The following is a 22,298-nucleotide window of genomic DNA, read 5'->3' on the forward strand; positions in this document are numbered from 1 at the left end:
AAAGAACGGTTTGATCAAGCAGACGCGGCACGGATTCGTGAAGGGGAAGTCGTGTTTAACGAATTTACTGGATTTTTATGAAGGTGTGACTAGTGCGGTAGACAGAGGCAAACTGGTGGATGTGGTGTTTTTAGATTTCCAGAAGGCGTTCGATGAGGTGCCTCACAAAAGGTTGCTGCAGAAGGTTAGAGTACACGGAGTTGGGGGTGAAGTGTTAGTGTGGATTGAGGATTGGTTATTTAACAGGAAGCAGGGAGTTGGAATCAATGGATGCTTTTTTGGTTGGCGGTTGGTGACTAGTGGAGTGCCGCAGGGATATGTTTACCACATACACAGACGATCTGGAGGAGGGGGTTGAGTGTACGGTAACAAAATTTGCAGATGAGTGGAAAAGCAAATTGCGTGGAGAGGGCGGAAAGTCTGCAGAGAGATCTGGATAAACTGAGTGAGTGGGCGAGGACCTGGCAGATGAAGTGTAACATTAATGTGAGGTTATCCACTTTGGTAGAAATAATAGTAGGAGGGAATATTATTTAAAGTGCGAAAAACTACAGCATGCTACAGTGCAGAGGAACCTGGGGGTCCTTGTGCACGAATCACAAAAACTCAGTCTGCAGGTGCAGCAGGTGATCAAGAAGGCAAATGGAATATTGGCTTTTATAGCGAGGGGGATAGGATATAAAAACAGGGAGGTCTTGCTGCAACTGTACAAGGCACTGGTGAGGCCGCAACTGGAGTACTGTGTGCAGTTTTGGTCCCCTTATTTGCGTAAGGATATATTGGCCTTGGAGGGAGTACAGAGAAGGTTCACCAGGCTGATACCGGACATACCGGGGTTAGCTTATGAGGAGAGATTAAATAGACTGGGCCTGTACTCGTTGGAGTTTAGAAGGCTGACGGGGGATCTTATAGAGACTTACGAGATAATGAAGGGGCTAGATAGGGTAGATTTTTTCCGCTTAGAAAGGAAAACAGAACTAGAGGGCACAGCCTCAAAATAAGGGGGGGGGGGCAGTTTAGAATGGAGTAGAGGAGGAGCTTCTTCACTCAAAGGGTGGTGAATCTCTGGAATTCTCTGCCCATTGAAGTGGTGGAGGCTACCTCGCTAAATATATTTAAGTCACGGGTAGATAGATTTCTGATAGACAAGGTAATTAAGGGTTATGGGAAGAAAGCGGGAAATTGGAACTGATCCACTTCAGATCAGCCATGATCTTATTGAATGGCAGGGCAGGCTCAAAGGGCTAGATGGCCTACTCCTGCTCCTATTTCTTATGTTCTTATGTTCTTACCTTTGGTCTCTTGCACATTCCTGATTTTCAGTGTTCCACCATTGGTGGCTATGCCAAGAGCTGTCTAGACCTTAACCTTTGGAATTCCCTCACTAAACTTCTCTGCCTCTCTCCCTATCTTTCGGATGCTTCGCAAAAGCTACCCACTGTTGGTCACCTCTCCAAATGTCTCCTTGTGCAGACTGGCATCAAACTCTGGGGGCGATTTTGTGCCCATGTCCACCAGAGTTGAAATATCTAATACACATGCACTTAAGGTGAGAGGGGGAAAGTTCAAAGGAGATGTGAAGGGCAAGTTTTTTTACACAGAGAGTGATAGGTGTCTGGAACATGCTGCCAGGAGTGGTGGTGCAGGCAGATATGATAGGAGTGTTTAAGGGGCTTTTAGATAAGCACATGGATATGCAGGGAATGCAGGGATATGGACCAACTGCAGGCAGAAGGGCATCATATTCAGCACAACGTTTTGGACCAAAGGGCCTGCTCCTGTTCTATATTCTATCAGTGCAAACAGTGACATGGGCGCAAAATCTCATGTGAATCAGGAAATGCGATTCCCATTTCCTGATTTTTTTTAATTCATTCGTGGGAAATGGGTGTCGTTGGGTGGCCAGCATATATTACTCATCCTTAGTTTCCCTTGTGAAGGTGGATCTTCCCTTGAAGTCCATGTGGATGTGTGGTCCACGTGTGGTCCTTTCTATTGACTTTGTAGTGATTGCTGCAATTGAGTGGCTTGCTAGGCCATTTCAGGGGGCAGTTGAGAGTCAACCACACTGCTGTGGGCCTGGAGTCACATGTTGACCAGACTAGGTAAGGTTGGCAGATTTCCTTCCTTAAAGGACATTAGTGAACCAGATGGGTTTTTCCAACAATTGACAATGGTTTCATGGTCAGCTGTAGACTCTTAATTCCTGATTTTTTTTTACTGAATCCAAATTTCACCATCTGCTGTGGCAGGATTTGAACCTGGGTCCCCAAGAACATTATCTGAATTTCTGGATCAATAGTCTAGTAATAATACCACAAGGCCATCGCCTCCCCTTAATTCCAGAATAATAAAAAGCAACTGCTCAAAGTATGTGTTGTGGCAGAGGTGGATGTGGGCAGGTACTTATAGCAAGAGATAATCAAAATCAGGGAAGCGCGAGTCTGTGGAGATATGTGAAAAAGCAGGGGAAGAAATTTAAAAATCACATTGAGACATCAGGAGCTATTGGAGTTTAAAGAGGACAGAGGGGATGAGATGGGTGGGCACAGGGGCACAGTGGTTAGCACTGCTGCCTCACAGCACCAGGGACCCGGGTTCAATTCTGACCTTGGGTCACTGTTTGTATGGAATTTATACGTTCTCCCCGTGTCTGTGTGGGTTTCCTCCAGATGCTCCAGTTTCCTCCCACAGTCCAAAACTGTGCAGGTTAGGTTGACTGGCCATGCTAAATTGACCCTAGTGTCAAGAGGGTTGGCAGGGTAAATATGTGGGGTTACAGTAATAGGGCCTGGGTGGGATTGTGGATAGATTCAATGGGTTGAATGGCCTCCTTCTGCACTGTAGGGCTTCTATGTGGAAATATTTTTGATTAATTAAAATTTATTGACTGAGATTGCTGCCAGAGAGATTAGCTTGAAGGGTGAGGAAAAGGTCAAGTTGACATTTGATTCAATGGCAGAAAGAAGTGATGAAGGTGGAGGTAAGCAACATTGATAAGAGAATGATTCAGGGAGAGAACGTTAAGCTCACCATAACAGGATTCCTGCAGTGCTCTGTATTCTGACTCAGCACAAAGGGACATCCAGGGACTGAACATAAAGGTTTAAAGATATTGATGGCAGCCTGAGAATATGTCGCTGATACATTGCTACCTCACTAAGAGATCTATCATACAAACACCAGCGGGGCAATTTTCCCAAAACATATTAAGTGTTATCACCAGTAGGAAAAGCGGTGTGATTTTCGCCAGGCTGGTCAGAACCATCCAGATTGCAATCCACACATAGACATTTTTTTGGAGTTTGTGTTGATTCCCACCAGATTAGAGATGTACGGCACCTAAAGATGTCATGATGTGGCAATGCCGGCGTTGGACTGGGATAAACACAGTAAGAAGTCTCATAACACCAGGTTAAAGTCCAACAGGTTTATTTGGTAGCAAAAGCCACTCGCTTTCAGAGTGCTTGCTGCCCCTTCATCAGGTGAGTGGGAGTTCTATTCACAAACAGGGCGCATAAAGGCACAAACTCAACTTACAAAACAATGGTTGGAATGCAAGTCTTCACAGGTAATCAAGTCCCGAAGGTACAGACGATGTGAGTGGAGAGAGCATTAAGCACAAATTAAAGAGATGTGTATTGTCTCTGGATAGGACAGTTAGTGAGATTTTGCAAGCCCCGGCAAGTCATGGGGGTTACAGATACTGTGACAAGATCCTAAGTTGAGGCCGTCCTCATGTGTGCGGAACTTGGCTATCAGTCACTGCTCAGTGATTCTGCAATGTCATGTGTCGTGAAGGCCGCCTTAAGAGGATGCTTACCCAAAGATCAGAGGCTGAATGCCTGTGACCACTGAAGTTATCCCCAGCAGGAAGAGAACACTCTTGCCTGGTGACTGTCGAGCAGTGTTTATTCATCCGCTGTCATAGCATCTGCATGGTCTCCCCAATGTACCATGCCTCAGGACATCCTTTCCTGCAGCGTATCGGTAGACAACGTTAGCCGAGTTGCAAGAGTATGTACTGCGTACCTAGTGGATGGTGTTCTCACGTGAGATGAAGGCATCCGTGTTGGTGATCGGCACATCTTGCAGAAGTTGCTGTGGCAGGGTTGTGTGGTGTCATGGTCACTGTTCTCCTGAAAGCTGGGTAGTTTGCTGCAGACAATGGTCTGTTTCAGGTTGTGCAGTTGTTTGAAGGCAAGAAGTAGGGGAATGGGGATGGCCTTGATGAGATGTTCATCTTCATTAATGACATGTTGAAGGCTCCGGAGAAGATGTCGTAGCTTCTCCGCTCCGGGAAGCTACCAGAGTAGCGAAGCTACGACATCTTCTCCGGAGCCTTCAACATGTCACTGATGAAGACGAACATCTCACCAAGGCCATCCCCACTCCCCCACTTCTTGCCTTCAAACAACCGCACAACCTGAAACAGACTATTGTCTGCAGCAAACTACCCAGCTTTCAGGGGAACAGTGACCATGACACCACGCAACCCTGCCACAGCAACTTCTGCAAGATGTGCCATCATCTCACGTGAAAACATTATCCGCCAGGTACACGGTACATACTCTAGGCCAATGTTGTCTACTGATATGCTTCAGGAAAGGATGTCCCAAGGCATGGTACACTGGGGAGACCATGCAGACCCTACGACAGCAGATGAACACCGCTCAACAATCACCAGGTTCTCTTCCTGTTGAGGTCACGGCCTCTGATCTTCGGGTAAGCATTCTCCAAGGCGGCCTTCACGACACACAACAGTGCAGAGTCGCTGAGCAGAGACTGATTGCCAAGTTCCACACACATGAGGACGGTCTCAGCTGGGATCTTGAGTTCATGTCACACTATCTGTAACCCCATGACTTGCTTGGGTTTGCAAAATCTCGCTAACTATCCTGTCTGGCGACAACACATATCTCTTTAACCTGTGCTTAATGCTCTCTCCACTCACATTGTCTGTACCTTCGAGACTTAATTACCTGTGAAAACTTGCATTCCAACCATTATTTTGTACATTGAGTTTGTGTCTTTATATGCGCTGTTTGTGAGTAGAACTCCCACTCACCTGACGAAGGAGCAGCAAGTGCTCCGAAAGCTAGTGGCTTTTGCTACCAAATAAACCTGTTGGACTTTAACTTGGTGTTGTGAGACTTCTTACCACCTAAAGATGTCAGCATGGCCAGCTCCCCAGAGATTGGGGTGCCCTTTTTAATGAGCTCCCTAATCTCCAGACAACCCGACAGAAACGCCCCATCTCCACCATCCACCAGGAGAGACACCCCCCCCTCCCCAACGCACTGACAAAGAATTCCCCCATACTTGTTAGCATCAGGCTCCTTCACCTTAATCACCACCATTAGCCACCCACCCCGTCCTCCCCCAGTGAATGAAACAGGGTCGCAAAAGGCCCCCTCTTCCCCTCTGAACCACCGCACTTCAGCAACCTCCTTCTGGCCATTCCCCATTCCTGTCCCACACACCTCCCTATTCAGGCCCTACCCCTTGGCGGTGCCAATCTTGTAGTGCCAACCTGGCAGGTTAGCACTGCCAGGGTGCCAAGGAGCACTGCAGGACACAATCCAGCCACATCCCTGACCACCCTGGGGACTCCAATGCCCTTTGAGCTCCCACGGCATTGTCATCTTGCCTGGTCTCTATTTGTGGAGACCAGCAGCAATTCCTGCCAGCTTCACGTTGCACCATCAAGTGGAAGAAATGAAGGGGCCGGGTGAAATTGGCTGAAAGCCGAATCTGCACATTTAGATTTGGATGTAAATATGGTTCTTGCCCTCACATCGCTGGCTAGGGGGAAAATCGCATTATGGTTCCTCTTACAATTTACACTTGCACATGCAGGGCTGGAGAATCACCCCCAAGGAGGGGCAGTTGCTGTACTTCCCAACTAGCTACCCAGTAAACACCAGAGAAAATTCATTGAGGAACAGGTGAATTTGTACCCATGTGATATGTGTTAATTAGTGCCAAATTTACTCTGAAGTCTCATTCTTTTAGAATTTAATTATTGTTGGAAATTGTTTTAAAAATTATATTTTCATTGTCTTCTCAGCAGGCTCTTAATGCCATCTTTCTTTCCCTCTCTTCTTGATTTCCCATGAATTACAATGAATAAGAAAGAAACAGGAACATGAGCAGCCATTTGGCCTATCAAGTCTGCTTACTTAAGGTAAGACCAATCTGACTGTAGCCTCAATGTCACTTTTATTTTACCTGTTCCTCCTAACTCCTTTATCAGTCAAGAACTGCCTAACTTGGCCAATAAATCCAGAAATGACTGCTACATGTGGAAGAGAGAAAAGAATTCTTCCTCATCTCCACCTTAAATGGGAGAACCCTTATCTTTAGTCTGTGCCCCCAGTTCTAGATTCCCGCATGAGACAAAACATTCCCACTGCATCTACCTAGTCAAGCTCCTTCAGAATCTTTTGTTTAAAGGAATGTAGCTCTCATTTTTCTAAAGATTATTTAGGATATAACTCACTTAACAATCGAAATCTGGTGTCAAATAATCCCTTCAAGGGTAGAAGGAGGCCATTCAGCCCATCAAGCCTGCACCAACAACAATCCCACCCAGCTCCAACCCCATATCCCACATCATTACCCTGCTAGTTCCCCTGACACTTAGGGGAAATTTAGCGTGGTCAACCCACCTAACCCACACATCTTTGGACTGTGGAAGGAAACCGGAGCACACGGAGGAAACCCACGCAGACACTGGGAGAACGTGAATATTCCACCCAGGCAATGGCCCGAGGCCGGAACAGAACCCTAGTCTTTGGTGCTGTGAGGCAGCAGTGATAATCACTGTGCCAGCGTGCCTCCCTGGGGTTGGAGAAACTACACCACCAAAGCAACCAGTCAAACAAAGTCACTGGGCGGGATTATCCAGCTGCCCATTTCCTGACGGTGGAAGGTGGCGTGCTGTTTGCTAGCAGTGGGATTCTCTGTCACCACTGACGTCACCCCACACTGCCACGAAAGCTGGTGGTGCAGGTGCGGTGCTGGCAGGACCCAAGAATCCCGCTGGCATGAACAGCTGGAGAATTCCAACCATTATCGTTTTTATAAGAAGCAGAGCAGAGTGAATAAAGGTGTTACGTACCTACAACCTGGATGATCTCAGCCAGGAGCACACCATCTGTCACGTCCTGCTGCAGGTCTCTGATAAGTCGCTTGTGGCCAGATTTCGCCAGGTAATGATTGGCCCAGTCGGTATAAATCTGTTTACCAAAACAAGATTCAACATTTCACTCAGCAATCAGAACCTAGCTGAAGTAATCCAATGTGTATGTTCAATATTTAAAACGAGTTACTGATCATTGGACAAGTAATGAATAGCATTCAATAGGAAGCTTGAATCCCAAGTGTATCTTTTGTCGTGAATGTCAGAAATGTAAGTCAACTTGTTACCTAAATAGACTCAGATTGCCACAATACAGCAAGTCCAGCACAATGACCCAGCTTAGAGTCTTGAAAACAGTGCTTAAAGAACACCAAAGGAACCCTTTAAATTGTAATGAGTTTAAAGTTTATTTCTTCGCGTCACAAGTAGGCTTATATTAAATTTGCAGTGAAGTTACTGTGAGAATCCCCCAGTTGCCACACCTGTTCAGATACACTGAGGGAGAGTTTAGCATGGCCAACCCGCCTAACCTGCACATCTTTCAGACTGCGGGATGAAACTGGAGCATCCAGAGGAAACCCACACAGACGCAGGGAGAACGTGCAGATTCCACATAGACCGTGACCCAAGCCAGGAATCAAACCCAGATCCCTGCTGCTGTGAGGCAGCAGTGCTAACCACTGTGCTACTGTCCAATGTGCTGTGTACTATCAATATTTAAAATAAGTTACTGAGCATTAGACAAGTAATGAATAGTGTTAAATAGGAAGCTTGAATCCCAAATGTATCTTTTTTCGTGAATGTCTGAAATGTACTCAGCTTGTTACCCATATACACTCAGATCACTACACTGCATAATAATCGAGTCCACCACAGTGACCAGGCTTAGAATTTTGAAAACACATGTGCAGCACGATGGTTAGCACTGCTGCTTCACAATGTCAGGGACCTGGGTTCAATACCAGCCTTGGGTGAGTTGTGCAGTTTCCCCATGTCTGTGTGGTTTCGTCCAGGTGCTCCCATTACTTCCCACAGTCCAAAGATGTGCCTGTTATATAAATTGTCCTTTAGTGTCAGGGGGATTGGTAGGGTAAATATGTGGGGTTATGAGAGGGTCTGAGTGGGACTGTTGGCAGTACAGGTTCGATGGGTCAAATAGCCTCTTTCTGCACTGTAGCGATACTATGATTGCTTAAGGAATTCTGTAAAGTGGGCGAGACTGAGACAACTTATTGATACAACAATAAAAGAGGGCAGTAAATGAGTGACGTTTACAATGGATTCCAGGAAGACATTATCAGGTATCATCCGAGCCATTTGTTGCATTATGTTGCACTATGCGGCACAGTAGCACATTGGTTAGCACTGCTGCTTTACAGCTCCAGGGACCTGGGTTCAATTCTAGCTTGGGTCACTGTCTGTGTGGAGTTTGCACATTCTCCTCTGGTCTGCGTGGGTTTCTTCCGGGCACTCCGGTTTCCTCCCACAGTCCAAAGATGTGTGGGTTAGGTTGACTGGTCATGCTAAAATTGCCCCATAGTGTCCTGACATGTGTAAGTTAGAGGGACTAGCAGGTAAATATGTGGGGGTAGGGCTTGGGTGGGATTGTGGTCAGTGCAGACTCGATGGGCCCAATGGCCTCTTTCTGCACTGTAGGGTTTCTATGATTCTATGATGAATACTTGTTGTAACCTGCTTCCTGTAACACTTCAAATCTCACGGGATCCAGGGTGAGGTATCCATTTAGATACCTCAATCTAAATGGATACAAAATTGGCTGTTGTTTTTCAAACTAGAGGCCTGTGATCAGCGGTGTGCCTCAGGTATCAGTGCTGGATCCATTACTATTTGTTATTTATATTAATGATTTGGATGAGAATATAGGTGGTATGGTCAATAAGTTTGCAGATGTCACTAAGATTGGTGGCATAGTGGACAGTGAAGAAAGTTATCTCCAATTGCAACGGGGTCTTGATCAATTGGGCCAGTGGGCTGATGAATGATAGATGGAGTTTAATTTAGACAAATGTGAGGTGATGCATTTTGGTAGACTGAACCAGGGCAGAACTTACTCAGTTAATGGTAGGGCGTTGGGTCAGTTACAGAACAAAGAAATCTAGGGGTACATGTTCATAGCTCCTTGAAAATGGAGTCACAGGTGGACAGAGTGGTGAAGAACGCATTCGGCATGCTTGGTTTCATCGGACAGAGCACTGAATATAGGAGTTGGAATGTCTTGTTGAAGTTGCACAAGACATTGGTAAGGCCACACTTGGAATACTCTGTGCAATTCTGGTCACCCTAATATAGAAAGGATATTATTAAACTAGAAAGAGTGCAGAAAAGATTTACTAGGATGCTACCAGGACTTGATGGATTGAGTTATAAAGAGAGGCTGGATAGACTGAAACTTTTTTCTCTGGAGCGTAGGAGGCTGAGGGGTGACCTTATAGAGGTCTATAAAATAATGAGGGGGCACAGATCAGCTAGATAGTCAATATCTTTTCACAAAGGTGGGGGAGTCTAAAACTAGAGGGCATAGGTTTAAGGTGAGAGGGGAGAGATACAAACGTGTCCAGAGGGGCAATTTTTTCATACAGAGGGTGGTGAGTGTCTGGAACAAGCTGCCAGAGGTAGTAGTAGTGGCGGGTACAATTTTGCCTTTTATAAAGTATTTAGATAGTTACATGGGTACAGAAGGATATGGGCCAAATGCAGGTAATTGGGATTAGTTTAGAGGTTTTTAAAAAAAGGGCAGCATGGACAAGTTGGGCCGAAGGGCCTGTTTCTATGCTGCAAGCCTCTATGACACTATGACTTCCCTGTCCCTGTCTCACTTGATGTGGAGATGCCGGCGTTGGACTGGGGTAAACACAGTAAGAAGTCTCACAGCACTAGGTTAAAGTCCAACAGGTTTATTTGGTAGCAAACGCCTGTCCCACTTGCTGATTAAAAGTCGATATTGTTATCCTCTGCCTCACTGTGATCAATGTAAAGGGAGATTGCCTCCACAATATACATAAGACATAAAGCGCACACACACGCACACACACACACACACACACACACACACACACACACACACACACACACACACACACACACACACACACACACACACACACACACACACACACACACACTCTTTAGCTAAACCACCCACTACTTACATGCAAGAATTCCTCATTTACATGTCATGAATTCTTCCCAACAATGACTTCTTAAGCTGACAGTAATGAGCTTTCTCTATATTCAAGAATATTTCATTTCTTTGGCAGCATTAATATTTTGCACATTACAATAAAGCGCATGCATTCAAACAACCTGGAAATAATCCAGTTTGGTCGCTTTGGAAACACTGGCTCCGAGAATGTTGATTATAAAGCTTTACTATCAGGAGAGAAGCGTTTTCGTGTTGTGGTGAATTGCAGGCATTAATGTCAGATACAATTCCTCTTAAGTTCCAGTTCAACATGTGCTGAGCAGCCACTGTGTTTGATAAACCCCTTGATGTGAATGGTATGGTGATGGACATTCCCTTAATCTGAGGCATTTCAGCTCAATGTTGGATGCACATACACATGGCACTTTCTGATACTGCTGTTTGGATGGATTGGTTTCCCGCCCTTTTCATTAGGATTACACAGGCTAAGTTCTGGCAGCTGAAATCATCTAAATCAACGGAGATCCAGGAACTGAATCCTGGGTCTTCCTGCTCTATTTGTGTCAATACAACACCAAGTAGTGCACTAAACCAGTGAGCCCCCAGGGAAGAAGTTAGTCTTCAAGGAATCACAGAATTTTACAGCACAGAGCAAGGCTGCGTGCTAAAAGCAAAATACTGCGGATGCTGGAACCTGAAACTAAAATGGAAAATGTTGGAAAACCTCAGCGGGTCTGACAGCATCTGTGGGCATGATGTGGGTATGCCGGCGTTGGACTGGCGTAAACACAGTAAAAAGTCTGACAACACCAGGTTTTAGTCCAACTGATTTATTTGATAGTAAACGCACAAGCTTTCGGGGTTAGTCCCTTCGTCAGGTGAATGGAGAGTTCTGGCCTCAGACAGAGCATATAAAGCACAGACTGTTTAGAGATTACTGATTAGAATGCAAATCCTTACACCTAACCTGCTGTTCAAGACCTGAAGTGGCTTGTCAGATCTGTTTTGAGGCCACTGCTGTTTGTAATTTTTATTAATGATCTGGATGAGGGTATAGTTGGGTGGATGAGTAAATTTGCTGATGACACCAAAGTCGGTGGTGTGGTAGATTGTGAGGAAGGGTGTCATAGTTTGCAGGGAGACTTAGACAGGTTGCAGAGCTGGGCCGAGAGGTGGCGGATGGAGTTTAATGCGGAGAAGTGTGAGGTAATTCACTTTGGTAGGAATAACAGATGTGTCGAGTATAGGGCTAACGGGAGGACTCTGAATAGTGTGGATGAACAGAGGGAACTAGGCGTATGTGTACATAGATCCCTGAAAGTTGGGAATCAAGTAGATAAGGTTGTTAAGAAGGCATACGGTGTCTTGGCATTTATCGGTAGGGGGATTGAATTTAGGAGTCGCAGCGTCATGTTGCAACTGTACAAAACTCTGGTGCGGCCGCACTTGGAGTACTGTGTGCAGTTCTGGTCCCCACATTATAGGAAGGATGTGGAGGCTTTGGAGAGGGTGCAGAGGAGGTTTACCAGGATGTTGCCTGGTATGGAGGGGAGGTCCTATGAGGAGAGACTGAGGGATTTGGGGTTGTTTTCGCTAGAAAGAAGGCGGCTAAGAGGGGATCTTATTGAAACATATAAGATGATTAGAGGTTTAGATAGGGTGGATAGTGATAGCCTTTTTCCTCGGATGGAGAAAGCTAGCACGAGTGGGCATGGCTTTAAATTAAGGGGAGGTAGTTATAGGACGGATGTCAGGGGTAGGTTCTTTACCCAGAGGGTGGTGAGGGATTGGAATGCCCTGCCTGCTGCGGTTGTAAATGTGCCTAGTTTGGGGGCGTTTAAGAGATCCGTGGATAGGTTTATGGATGAAAAGGGATTGGTTTAGGTTAGAGGGTCATTGTTTTTTAACTGGTCGGCGCAACATCGTGGGCCGAAGGGCCTGTTCTGCGTTGTAATATTCTATGTTCTATGTTCTAAAACTGTAAAATCGTGCCTGAGGTCAAAGGACCTTCACACGCTCCACTCCTTCCCCACTCCTACTTCCATGACAGGCAGGCAGGCAGGTAAAATTCTAGCCAACATCCCTGGTATCATTCATCAGTTGCCTGAGATTGTGGCTTCCACCCCGATCCTGCTACATGAGCTGCCAGACAATGAGGTCACTGGGAGTGGTGGCAACTGCTGGTACAGCAGTCTGTCCCCAAGGAGGAGTCATGGAGGTGGGTAAGTGAGGCTAGAAGGTAAGTGGGGGTGGCCTTTCAAGGACCAGTCTGGAGAGTTGGGTGGGTAATCAGGAAACTGTGGGGGTAAGGAAGGACAAGCAAGCATGGATGGCCCTTTCCACTGCGATGTCTTTAGCGGGCAGTGAGATTGCTGGGTGTCTGAACAAGAGGGACCCCCCCTCCTCCTCCTCCAACTTCCCCATCTCCTCCTACTGTCACCCTGTTGCCAGGCCATTGAGGTGTGAACACAGTGGCAAGGAGCGGCCTTTAAGTGGTCATCAACTGGCTACTTAAGTCCTCAATTGGTCAGAGGCAGAGAGGTGATGGGCATGATGTCCACCCCCGCCAACACCTCCCCCCCAACACCCCACCACCCCCCCCCCACCCCCAACCCCACCAACCCCATCTAAATTTACAACCCCCAACTACTAGGTGTGCCTCAGGGATCTGTTTTGGGGCCACTGCTGTTTGTAATTTTTATAAATGATCTGGATGAGGGTATAGTTGGGTGGATTAGTAAATTTGCTGATGACACCAAAGTCGGTGGTGTGGTAGACAGTGAGGAAGGGTGTCTTAGTCTACAGGGAGACTTGGACAAGTTGCAGAGCTGGGCCGAGAGGTGGAGGATGGAGTTTAATGCAGAAAAGTGTGAGGTAATTCACTTTGGCAGGAATAACGGATGTGTAGAGTACAGGGCTAACGGTAGGACTCTGAACAGTGTGGATGAACAGAGGGATCTGGGTGTATGTGTACATAGATCCCTGAAAGTTGGAATCAAGTAGATAGGGTTGTTTGGAAGGCGTACGGTGTCTTGGCGTTTATTGGTAGGGGGATTGAATTTAGGAGCCGCAGCGTCATGTTGCAACTGTACAAAACTCTGGTGTGGCTGCACTTGGAGTATTGTGTGCAATTCTGGTCCCCACATTATAGGAAGGATGTGGAGGCTTTGGAGAGGGTGCAGAGGAGGTTTACCAGGATGTTGCCTGGTATGGAGGGGAGGTCCTATGAGGAGAGACTGAGGGATTTGAGGTTGTTTTCGTTAGAAAGAAGGCGGCTACGAGGGGACCTTATTGAAACATATAAGATGATTAGAGGTTTAAATAGGGTGGACAGTGATAGCCTTTTTCCTCGGATGGAGAAAGCTAGCACGAGGGGGCATAGCTTTAAATTAAGGGGTGGTAGTTATAGGACGGATGTCAGGGGTAGGTTCTTTACCCAGAGGGTGGTAAGGGATTGGAATGCCCTGCCTGCTGCAGTTGTAAATGCGCCTAGTTTGGGGGCGTTTAAGAGATCTGTGGATAGGTTTATGGATGGTAAGGGTTTGGTTTAGGTTAGAGGGTCATTGTTTTTTAACTGGTCGGCGCAACATCGTGGGCCGAAGGGCCTGTTCTGCGCTGTAATGTTCTATGTTCTATGTTCTACCAGCCTATCTCTGGAAATGGGTCTAAAATTCATTCTTTCCAATATTTAGTCGGAGGAAATTTTTCTTCCCTCAATACAGGATGTTGGACAAGCAGTGCGGCTATTAAGAGACAGTGGAGGGAGTAGAGGGAGGTGGCATTAAGGTAGAACTGAGTGTTGTCAGGCTAGAAGTAAAATCTGACATAGTTCTTTCAGACCATGATGCTAAGGAACAGCAGTGGTGGTTTGTGTGTCTGTGTGTGTGTGTCTGTGTGTGTGTGTCTGTGTGTGTGTGTGTGTGTGTGTGTGTGTTCAAGGATTGATCTTTGGGGAATGCTAGAGGTAGGTGTGTGGGAGTGGGGAGAGAAGTTATTAGCCAGATGATTATCTGGCTAATATATTGCAATTTAGCACATTGCATTTATTCTCATACCCATTCACTTCATGGAGGTCCCAGGCTGATGGACGGCTGAGCTATCTCCGGCAGAATAGTTGTTTGTGTTAATTATTCCAAACTCTGAACATTCTCAGTCCTTTGACTCATAATTGAATTGTACACCATCCACAGCCACTGGTTCACCAGCATGTGAAATGGTTCACCTGTCCTTGCATTTCTCCGAAGTATCAACAGTTTAGAGAGTTACAGTTTTATTCTAATTCATCAACAAACGAGCAGCCATTTCAGCATATTTCCTCCAGAATCAATCTTCTGGTCCAACCATCTGAAATACATTTAGCGTTTAGAACTAAACATAAAAGTTATTAATCTTTTGCCTGTGCTATTAATAACTACAAGTCTTTGGGAACTATTTTTGTCAGTCCACATCGAGAAAATTAATGATTGCTAACCTTACAAAAATAAGAAGTAGCCCATGTTTGGTAGTATGGTATGGTTTAATTACTTTTTTCACATTCTAACAGAATTCTGGGTTCCTCATTGGCCATTTAAATCAGAACAAATCATAGGAACATAAGAATTAGGGAGTTCAGCACTTCAAGCGTGCTACGCCATCAAGAGATCATGGTTGATCTCTTCCGAGTCTTAAACCCACCTCCCTACCTGTTCCCCATGTTCCTTTAACCCATTTTTAAAATCAGAAATACATCTATCTCCTTCTTGAAACCATTTAATAAAAATATTACAACATAAGAACTAGGAGCAGGAGTAGACTGTCTGGCCCCTCGAGCCTGCTCTGCCATTCAATAAGATCGTGGCGGATCTTTTCGAGGACTCAGCTCCACTTACCCATCTGCCCACCGTAACCCAGTGATTCAGGTTCCACCAAACTATGGGGCAGCAAGTTCCACAAATTCTCAGCCCTCTGCAAGAAGTAGTTCCTCCTCATCTCAGTTTTAAATCTACCTATACCTATCAACCTATACCTCTCAAACCATACCTGTGACTTCTTGTTCTAGATTGCCCCACAAGAGGAAACATTTGGTCTACGCTTACATGATCAATACCTAGCATTTCAGCTTTGTATTCTGTCTGAGTCACACGTTAAACCCGACAACTGGTTATTATATTGGCGTCAGTTGAGAGTCCAAGTTTCTGAATTCAACTGTCCTCCGGTAACCTGTACACAAAGATGCCCAGGTGAAGATACTGAATCATTTACCAAATACTCCTGCTCCTAGTTCTTATGTTCTAATACTCTTATTAAATGGTTTCAAGAAGGAGATAGATGTATTTCTGAGTTTAAAAATGGGTTAAAGGAACATGGGGAACATTTTCTACAATGGGCCCTACTCTCAAACATCTTGCTGACACTCAGGCTGACGTCATATAAAAAAGATGACCACTTACAGAAATAAATCTTCAATTCACATGGCAACTTTTGCAATCTCAGCATTTCCCAAAGCATCTTACGGCCAATTATCTGATTGTTTGGTAAATGATGACAGTAAAAGAGGAAAGTATTTGGTCTATAATAAAAAAATACTTTCTGAAGTGAGACAAGGTGAGAGGTCACACAACACCAGGTTATAGTCCAACAGGTTTATTTTGAAATCACAAGCTTTCAGAGTGCTGCTCCTTCGTCAGGTGAAGACAATAACCCAGCGTCTTGTGACGTTTCATCTTCTCCGCCCCAGTCCAGCACCGACATCTCCTCATCACATTACAGCAGTGACCTCACTTCAGAAATGTAGAAAACACAGCAGCCAATTCGCACAGAGCAAATACCCACAAAGAGGTCTTTGTGGCACAATGGGTAGCCTCTGAGCTGGGGGCACCAGGTTTGAATCCCACCTAAGAACTAGAGGGTCAAGGAAGGTGCATTCATAATGTGGCCAAACAGGTTGAAAGTCAATCGGTAAAGCCCTTCCAACATACCCTTGAATAGTACTTGCTAAACAATCCTCCAGGTACTAAGAACCCCATTCACTTCATGGAGATCCCCTGCTGATGGGCGGCTGCAGTATCTTCTGCAGGATAGTTAGTTATTCAAAACTCTGAACAATTTATCATTACCAGCTGGATTTGCAATGTGGTTCACTTAGAGGGGAGTTGATTAACCCAGTTAGCTCTATGGGTGGTTCGTGATGCGGAGGGAAGCTAGCAGCATGGGTTCAATTCCTGTATCGGCAGAGGTTATTCATGAAGGTCCCACCTTCTCAACCTTGTTTGAGGTGTGGTGATTCTTAGATTACAATCACTACCAGTCAGCTCTTCTCCTCAGAGGGAGAGCAGCCTATGATCATCTGGGACAATGGCAACTTTATCTTTTCATTCAAATGAAGGGACCTGTGTTCTTCCAATTCTGACTAAAACCCTTCTTAAAATCAACCTCTTTATTTTGTTCACCTTTTCTGATATCTTCTATTTTGGTTTAGTGTTATTTTTTGCCATATTATATGTTTGGGTAGTACCTTGAGATGTTTCTCATTTGTTAAAAGTGCTAAATTAAGTGCAAGTCATCACTGCTGTTACTGCTGAGTCAGAAATAGAGTCATAGAGGTTTACAGCATGGAAACAGGTCCTTCGGCCCAACTTGCCCAGTTTTTACCACTAAGCTAGTCCCAATTGCTCACATTTTGCCTATATCCCTCTATACCCATTTTACCCATGTATCTGTCTAAATGCTTTTTAGAAGACAAAATTGCCTCTACTTCTGCCTCTGGCAGCTCATTCCAGACACTCACCACCCTCTGAGTAAAACAATTGCACCTCTGGACCCTTCTGTATCTCTCCCCTCTCACCTTAAACCTATGCCCTCTAACTTTAGGCTCCCCTACCTTTGGGAAAAGATGTTGACTATCTACCTGATCTATGTCCCTCATTATTTTATAGACCTCTATAAGATCACCCCTAAGCCTCCTACGCTCCACGGAAAAAAGTCCCAGTCTACCCAGCCTTCCAGCCTTTCCTTCTAACTCAAACAATCAAGTCCCTGGTCACATTCTGGTAAATCTTTTCTGCACTCTTCCTAATTTAGTAAGTCATTGGATGATGCCCACTTATTTCAGGACCAGGACACAAATCTAGGCTGATAATCCACTGCATTACTGTTGGGGAAAGAATTATTTGATGGGACGTGGGCATCGTTGGCAAGGCCAGCGTTTATTGTCCATCCCTAACTGACCTTGAAATGAGTAGTTTATTAGGCAAGGCAGTTAATGTCAATGATAATAATATGACTGTGGTTGTGGGTTCCTGCATTAGATACAATATGGCATGCTCTTTACTAAATGGGGTCACCTAATCTGGGTGTCAGATAGCGCATGTTAGGGTAGTTTGTAACAAGGTTGCAGATGCCTTGCAGTTGTGTGTTCCTGTTCTGAAAATGTATTATTAATAAAGTTAGCTGACAGCAATGGTGTCAGTCATCCTACATCATATAAAAGACAGTTAATAATCAACCACATTGCTGTGGATTTTGACTTTGTAGGCCTGGTAAGATGGCAGGTTTCCTTCCTGAAAGGATATTAGTGAACCAGATGGTTTCACGGTCACCATCACTGAAACTAGTGCAATTTTCCAGATTTATTACTTGAATTTCAATTCCATCAACTGTATTGGTGGGATTTGAACCCACCTCCCCAGATCCTCGGTCTCTCGTTTAGATGTCCAGCGCTATTACCACTATGTCACCGTCTCCCTAATCACTTGCACTGTTGGTGGTGCTGCCTTTCGGATGAAGATTTGAATCAAGGGTCCCTGCCTGTCTGGTGTTTACTCTACAAATGAAGGGGAAAGACTAAATTATCCCATTGTCCAGACTCACTTCCCTGAACCAGCAATTAATTGGACCAACAGGTCATTCATTTTATTTATTTTTGTGAGTTCTTGCTGTGTGCTGCTTAACAACAGTGAATACATTTCAACGGCAGTTCCTTGGAAGGAAAGAGCTTTGGGGCAGTGAGAGAAGACACATTTCTATATATAAGTAAAAGTTCCATCCTTCCTTTGCTAACCAAAAATATCAGGCATTTCATCTGTTGAACTCTTCAATCTGCATGTGCCAGTTCTGCTATTCAAAGTACAAAAATATAGCAAATCTTTTAGGATGTAACAGGCAGAGAGATTACAAATGTCTAATGCATCACTACAGCAGCAACTATAAAACAATTCCACTCTCTTTAAATTGATCAAATGTCTTGCCTGTGAATCATCTTTGAAACATTTGCCAGCACTTGTTCAAATATAGTAACGGCGCTTTGTTTGAGTTTGAAATGAAATACATTGACTGGCTGAGGCTGTTTTGGGTTATCACTGCAAAATACTTACTCTGTGGATCAGCCGAAGAGCAGGAAAGCTAATTTCCTTCTGTAAATTGGCTGCAATAATTAGCCAACTCACAGCCTTCAGAAGGACACATACATAACAGAGCATTGACTGCTTCACCTGGAGGTAGTGGTCACAGCACACCGCATAATTCCAGACCAGCAAAAGTGAGGTCAAAAACTACTTACCACTTCTAACAGATCAATCTGAACTTAAGTGTCTGGCCGTTTCTGAAGGTATGCTTTCAGCCCCGCATCTGAACGGCAGGCAGTCTTCAACGTAAATCAACTAACTCACTGCGTGGCAGAGCAGACAAGACGGACACAGCAAGGAACTCTCAAACAATCTGCCGCGGTCCTCTGTATCATAACTTGCCATGAACAAAGCACTTTCATTTACAATTACTATGCTGGCATTACTCACACTAGCCAACTGATACCACAAATCTCATATTACAAAGGCCAGTCTATTCCACTATCCACAATAAAATATGCAAGCATGGATTGCAGAATTTGAGTGTTCCTTAAAAACAAAACCAACGCTTCTTCTAATTTTACACTTAGCTTTTGTTCCTTCAAAGGTTAACCGTTAAACATCTAAATAATCCATTGATCCCAACCAGACATGAAAACAATTAAATATAAAGAAAGTCTCCTTAAGAGCTGTGTGCAAAAGGCTGCTCATTGTGCATCTTGTGAGAGTGATAGTAATAACTGAATGGTTTACAAAATCCAATCTAAATTTGTCCTCACCTGATAACAGGCATTAAGAAAGCAATCTGTACTCTACAATAAACTTACTGTGTTCCTGTAAGTCATAAGGGGAGACATCAACTTATCTTGCACCAGGAAACATTTTATTTTTGCTCGATTTGGGACGATTAGGGAGCATGATTGGACGATACCAAATTTCAGTTTTATAGCGAAGGACTATTTGTAATATTTCCCCTCTATTGACTATGGTGGAATTTTACATTACCCTTCATTTTCATACACTTTTCCAAAAACAGTGTTGCTCACAGTAAAATCAAACTACAAAGGAAGCTGGACTCAGTGTTCAGAATCTCCTCCTTCTATGCGAACATTAAGTGAAGAGTTAAGAGTTAGTTCCAGCGTTGGCAATGAAATGAGGGAGGCCAGCAGTCCTCTCTCTAGACATGCAAAGCACTAGTTCCATTCACCATCTGCTGAAAATCTTACTTCCCTTCCCAAACAGAAAATAAACACACTGCTGCCGAGGTCAGGTCTGGCATGAACAGGTGGACACCTTCTTCCTACACTCTTAATAGCTTTCCAACTGAATGCACCAAAGAACAGTTTAATGTATGCACCTGCGCCATACCAAAGCTACTAAGGGAAATTTATCACACAAACTTTAATGCAAGTCGAGCATTAGCAAAGCAAGATGGAGCATTTCGCTGGCTGCTTTAGTATTTTCAGTTCAACTCCTTGAGGGTTAACAATCTATCATCAATAATAAAGATTTTTATTTATGTTAACCTCCTACCATTTTGTAATCTTCAGAGGAAGAGATTCTCCTGCTCCAAACTGGAATCCCAAGGTCTTCATTCACTGCCATTTAATATTGTTACGTTCAAGTGGCTTGGCTGGAGACATAGCAAATCTGCAGTGCAAATGATGATTTACAAAGGAACATGTGGCCAAGTGTAGTTCAGGCCAGTTTTGTAGCAGAGGAACTCTCTCTCTCTCTCTCTCTCCGAATGTTGTTTCACTCTTCCAAATGATAAACAAACACTCTCCCAAGATAGCCTCTCAACTAATCACGTCGTTAGATCTAAGCCTCTTCCAAGCGAACCAAACTGTGCTGCGTACAGAACAAATGGCCTCAATTTTGTCTGGCTTTACAGGCAAAAACAATCTCTACAAGATACAGCCCAGCATGGTACATTAACATGCAAACTGCAATCGCAGGAGCTCGGAAACAAGTCAGTTTTGCCAAAAGTCAATTTAAACACATCAAAGTGAAGGATAAGCACACCGTCAGCCTTTGGAAGCAGAGACACAGACCAAACAAGCATTGGCACAGGCACAGGTCTGACACAACTTAACAGTGCACTTTACAGAACAGCATCCCATATATGCACATAACCCACATATGTATTTGTATATGTACCCATCAGCTACATATACAAAAACACCATTTATATGCACTGAACATTATCTTAATCCTCACTGCTAAGTAATCATTTGATTTCCAACAATCCAAGAAAGGCCGTAAAGATGTCAGTTACTTGCTGGCCAGCTTACTTATTGGCCACAATATCTGAATGTAGGAATTTGATTGCGATGACTTAATTTTCTGGTGCGCAGTAACTAAGCTGCTGCAAAAATTAGCCTGTCATAGTTTTAAATGACAGAAAATGGTACCTGCACCTGTATGATAAAATGTTGAATTTATCAAAGGATTATCATTAATCAAACACTTCGGGCTTAATCCTGCAATGCCACAAACTGGAAAACGGGGGATGAAAATGATTAAAACTCAAAGCAAGATGGAGAATTAATCTTCTGTCAAAGTGATATCTTACAATTGAAAACAGTGATTAAAGCTGAATTAGGACATATCATTTGCTAACGCTGTAATCCCACAATTTGTATTTCAAGAATGTTTATTCAAATACGCACCTCCAGTTTAATAACAGCACAAATTTGTGTCACAACTTTGAAGTAGTAAACTGTCTCTCTCTGCTTCACAGATGAATATGGTGAGGGAACATTAAAAGGCTGCATGGTGGCACAGGGGTTAGCAGTGCTGCCGCACAGCGCCAGGGACCCAGGTTTGATTCCTGGCTTGGGTCACTGTCTGTGTGGAGTTTGCACATTCTCCACATGTCTGTGCGGATTTCCTCCGGGTGCTCCAGTTTCCTCCCGTACTCCAAAGATGTACGGGTTAGGTTGATTGGTCATTCTAAATTGCCACTTTGTGTCAGGGGGTTTCGCAGGGTAAATATGTGGGGCTATGGGGAAAGGGGCTGGGAGGGATTGTGGTTGGTGCAGGCTTGATGGACTGAATGACCTCCTTCTGCACTGCAGGGATTCTGTGAAAGGGTGACCCAAAGCTTGGTTGAAGGAAAGAAATTTAAGGATTGAGATGTGGTTGCAGTGGGAGGAAATTTCACAGCTTAAGCCCGAGGCAACCAAAGATACAAATCACCAATGACTTAACGACAGAGTCACAAAAGGTCAGGCTTAGAGGAATAAAATAGCTATTGGTCATGCCGAACCTAGATTAAAAACTCCTCTATTATAACAACGAGAACATTTCCAAAAAGTATCTAATTTGTTGTAAAACTCTATGAGATGTCTGGAAATCATAAAAGGAATAACAGAAATGCAAGGCCTTTTTCTTCTGGGCATCACACACTTATCTGGTTTCCACATGTGTGAATGTCGAGCTGTGGATGCTGTTCCTCTTATCCCTACCTGCCTAGTTCCTCATCTGGAGATGCTGAAACCATTGTGAATAAGAGATTGGTTAACATGATAGACAAGAGGGTTTCCTGATGTTTGTGATAATTTATCAAAGACTGGAGGAAATTTCTCCATGCAGATGGTTATTGGAACACAGAGTACTTTGCCATAACCGACCACCAAGGCTGTAAGAAATGCATCTTCTAAATGCA

General features: G+C 44.4%; 1 protein-coding gene across 7 annotated transcripts in view; it reads right to left on the reverse strand.

Moving 5' to 3' along the window:
- Positions 1-22,298, reverse strand: part of nav2a (neuron navigator 2a) — an 806,339-nt gene that overhangs the window by 333,680 nt on the left and 450,361 nt on the right. For all 7 annotated transcript variants that reach the window (XM_080189918.1, XM_080189922.1, XM_080189916.1 and 4 more), the window contains exon 2: positions 7,124-7,241. In XM_080189918.1, coding sequence (XP_080046044.1) covers positions 7,124-7,241 — 118 coding nt within the window. The remainder of the gene's footprint in view (positions 1-7,123; positions 7,242-22,298) is intronic.

Source organism: Carcharhinus amblyrhynchos, chromosome 6 (assembly GCF_965287045.1).
Source record: "Carcharhinus amblyrhynchos chromosome 6, sCarAmb.v2.hapA, whole genome shotgun sequence".
Classification (NCBI taxonomy): domain Eukaryota; kingdom Metazoa; phylum Chordata; class Chondrichthyes; order Carcharhiniformes; family Carcharhinidae; genus Carcharhinus; species Carcharhinus amblyrhynchos.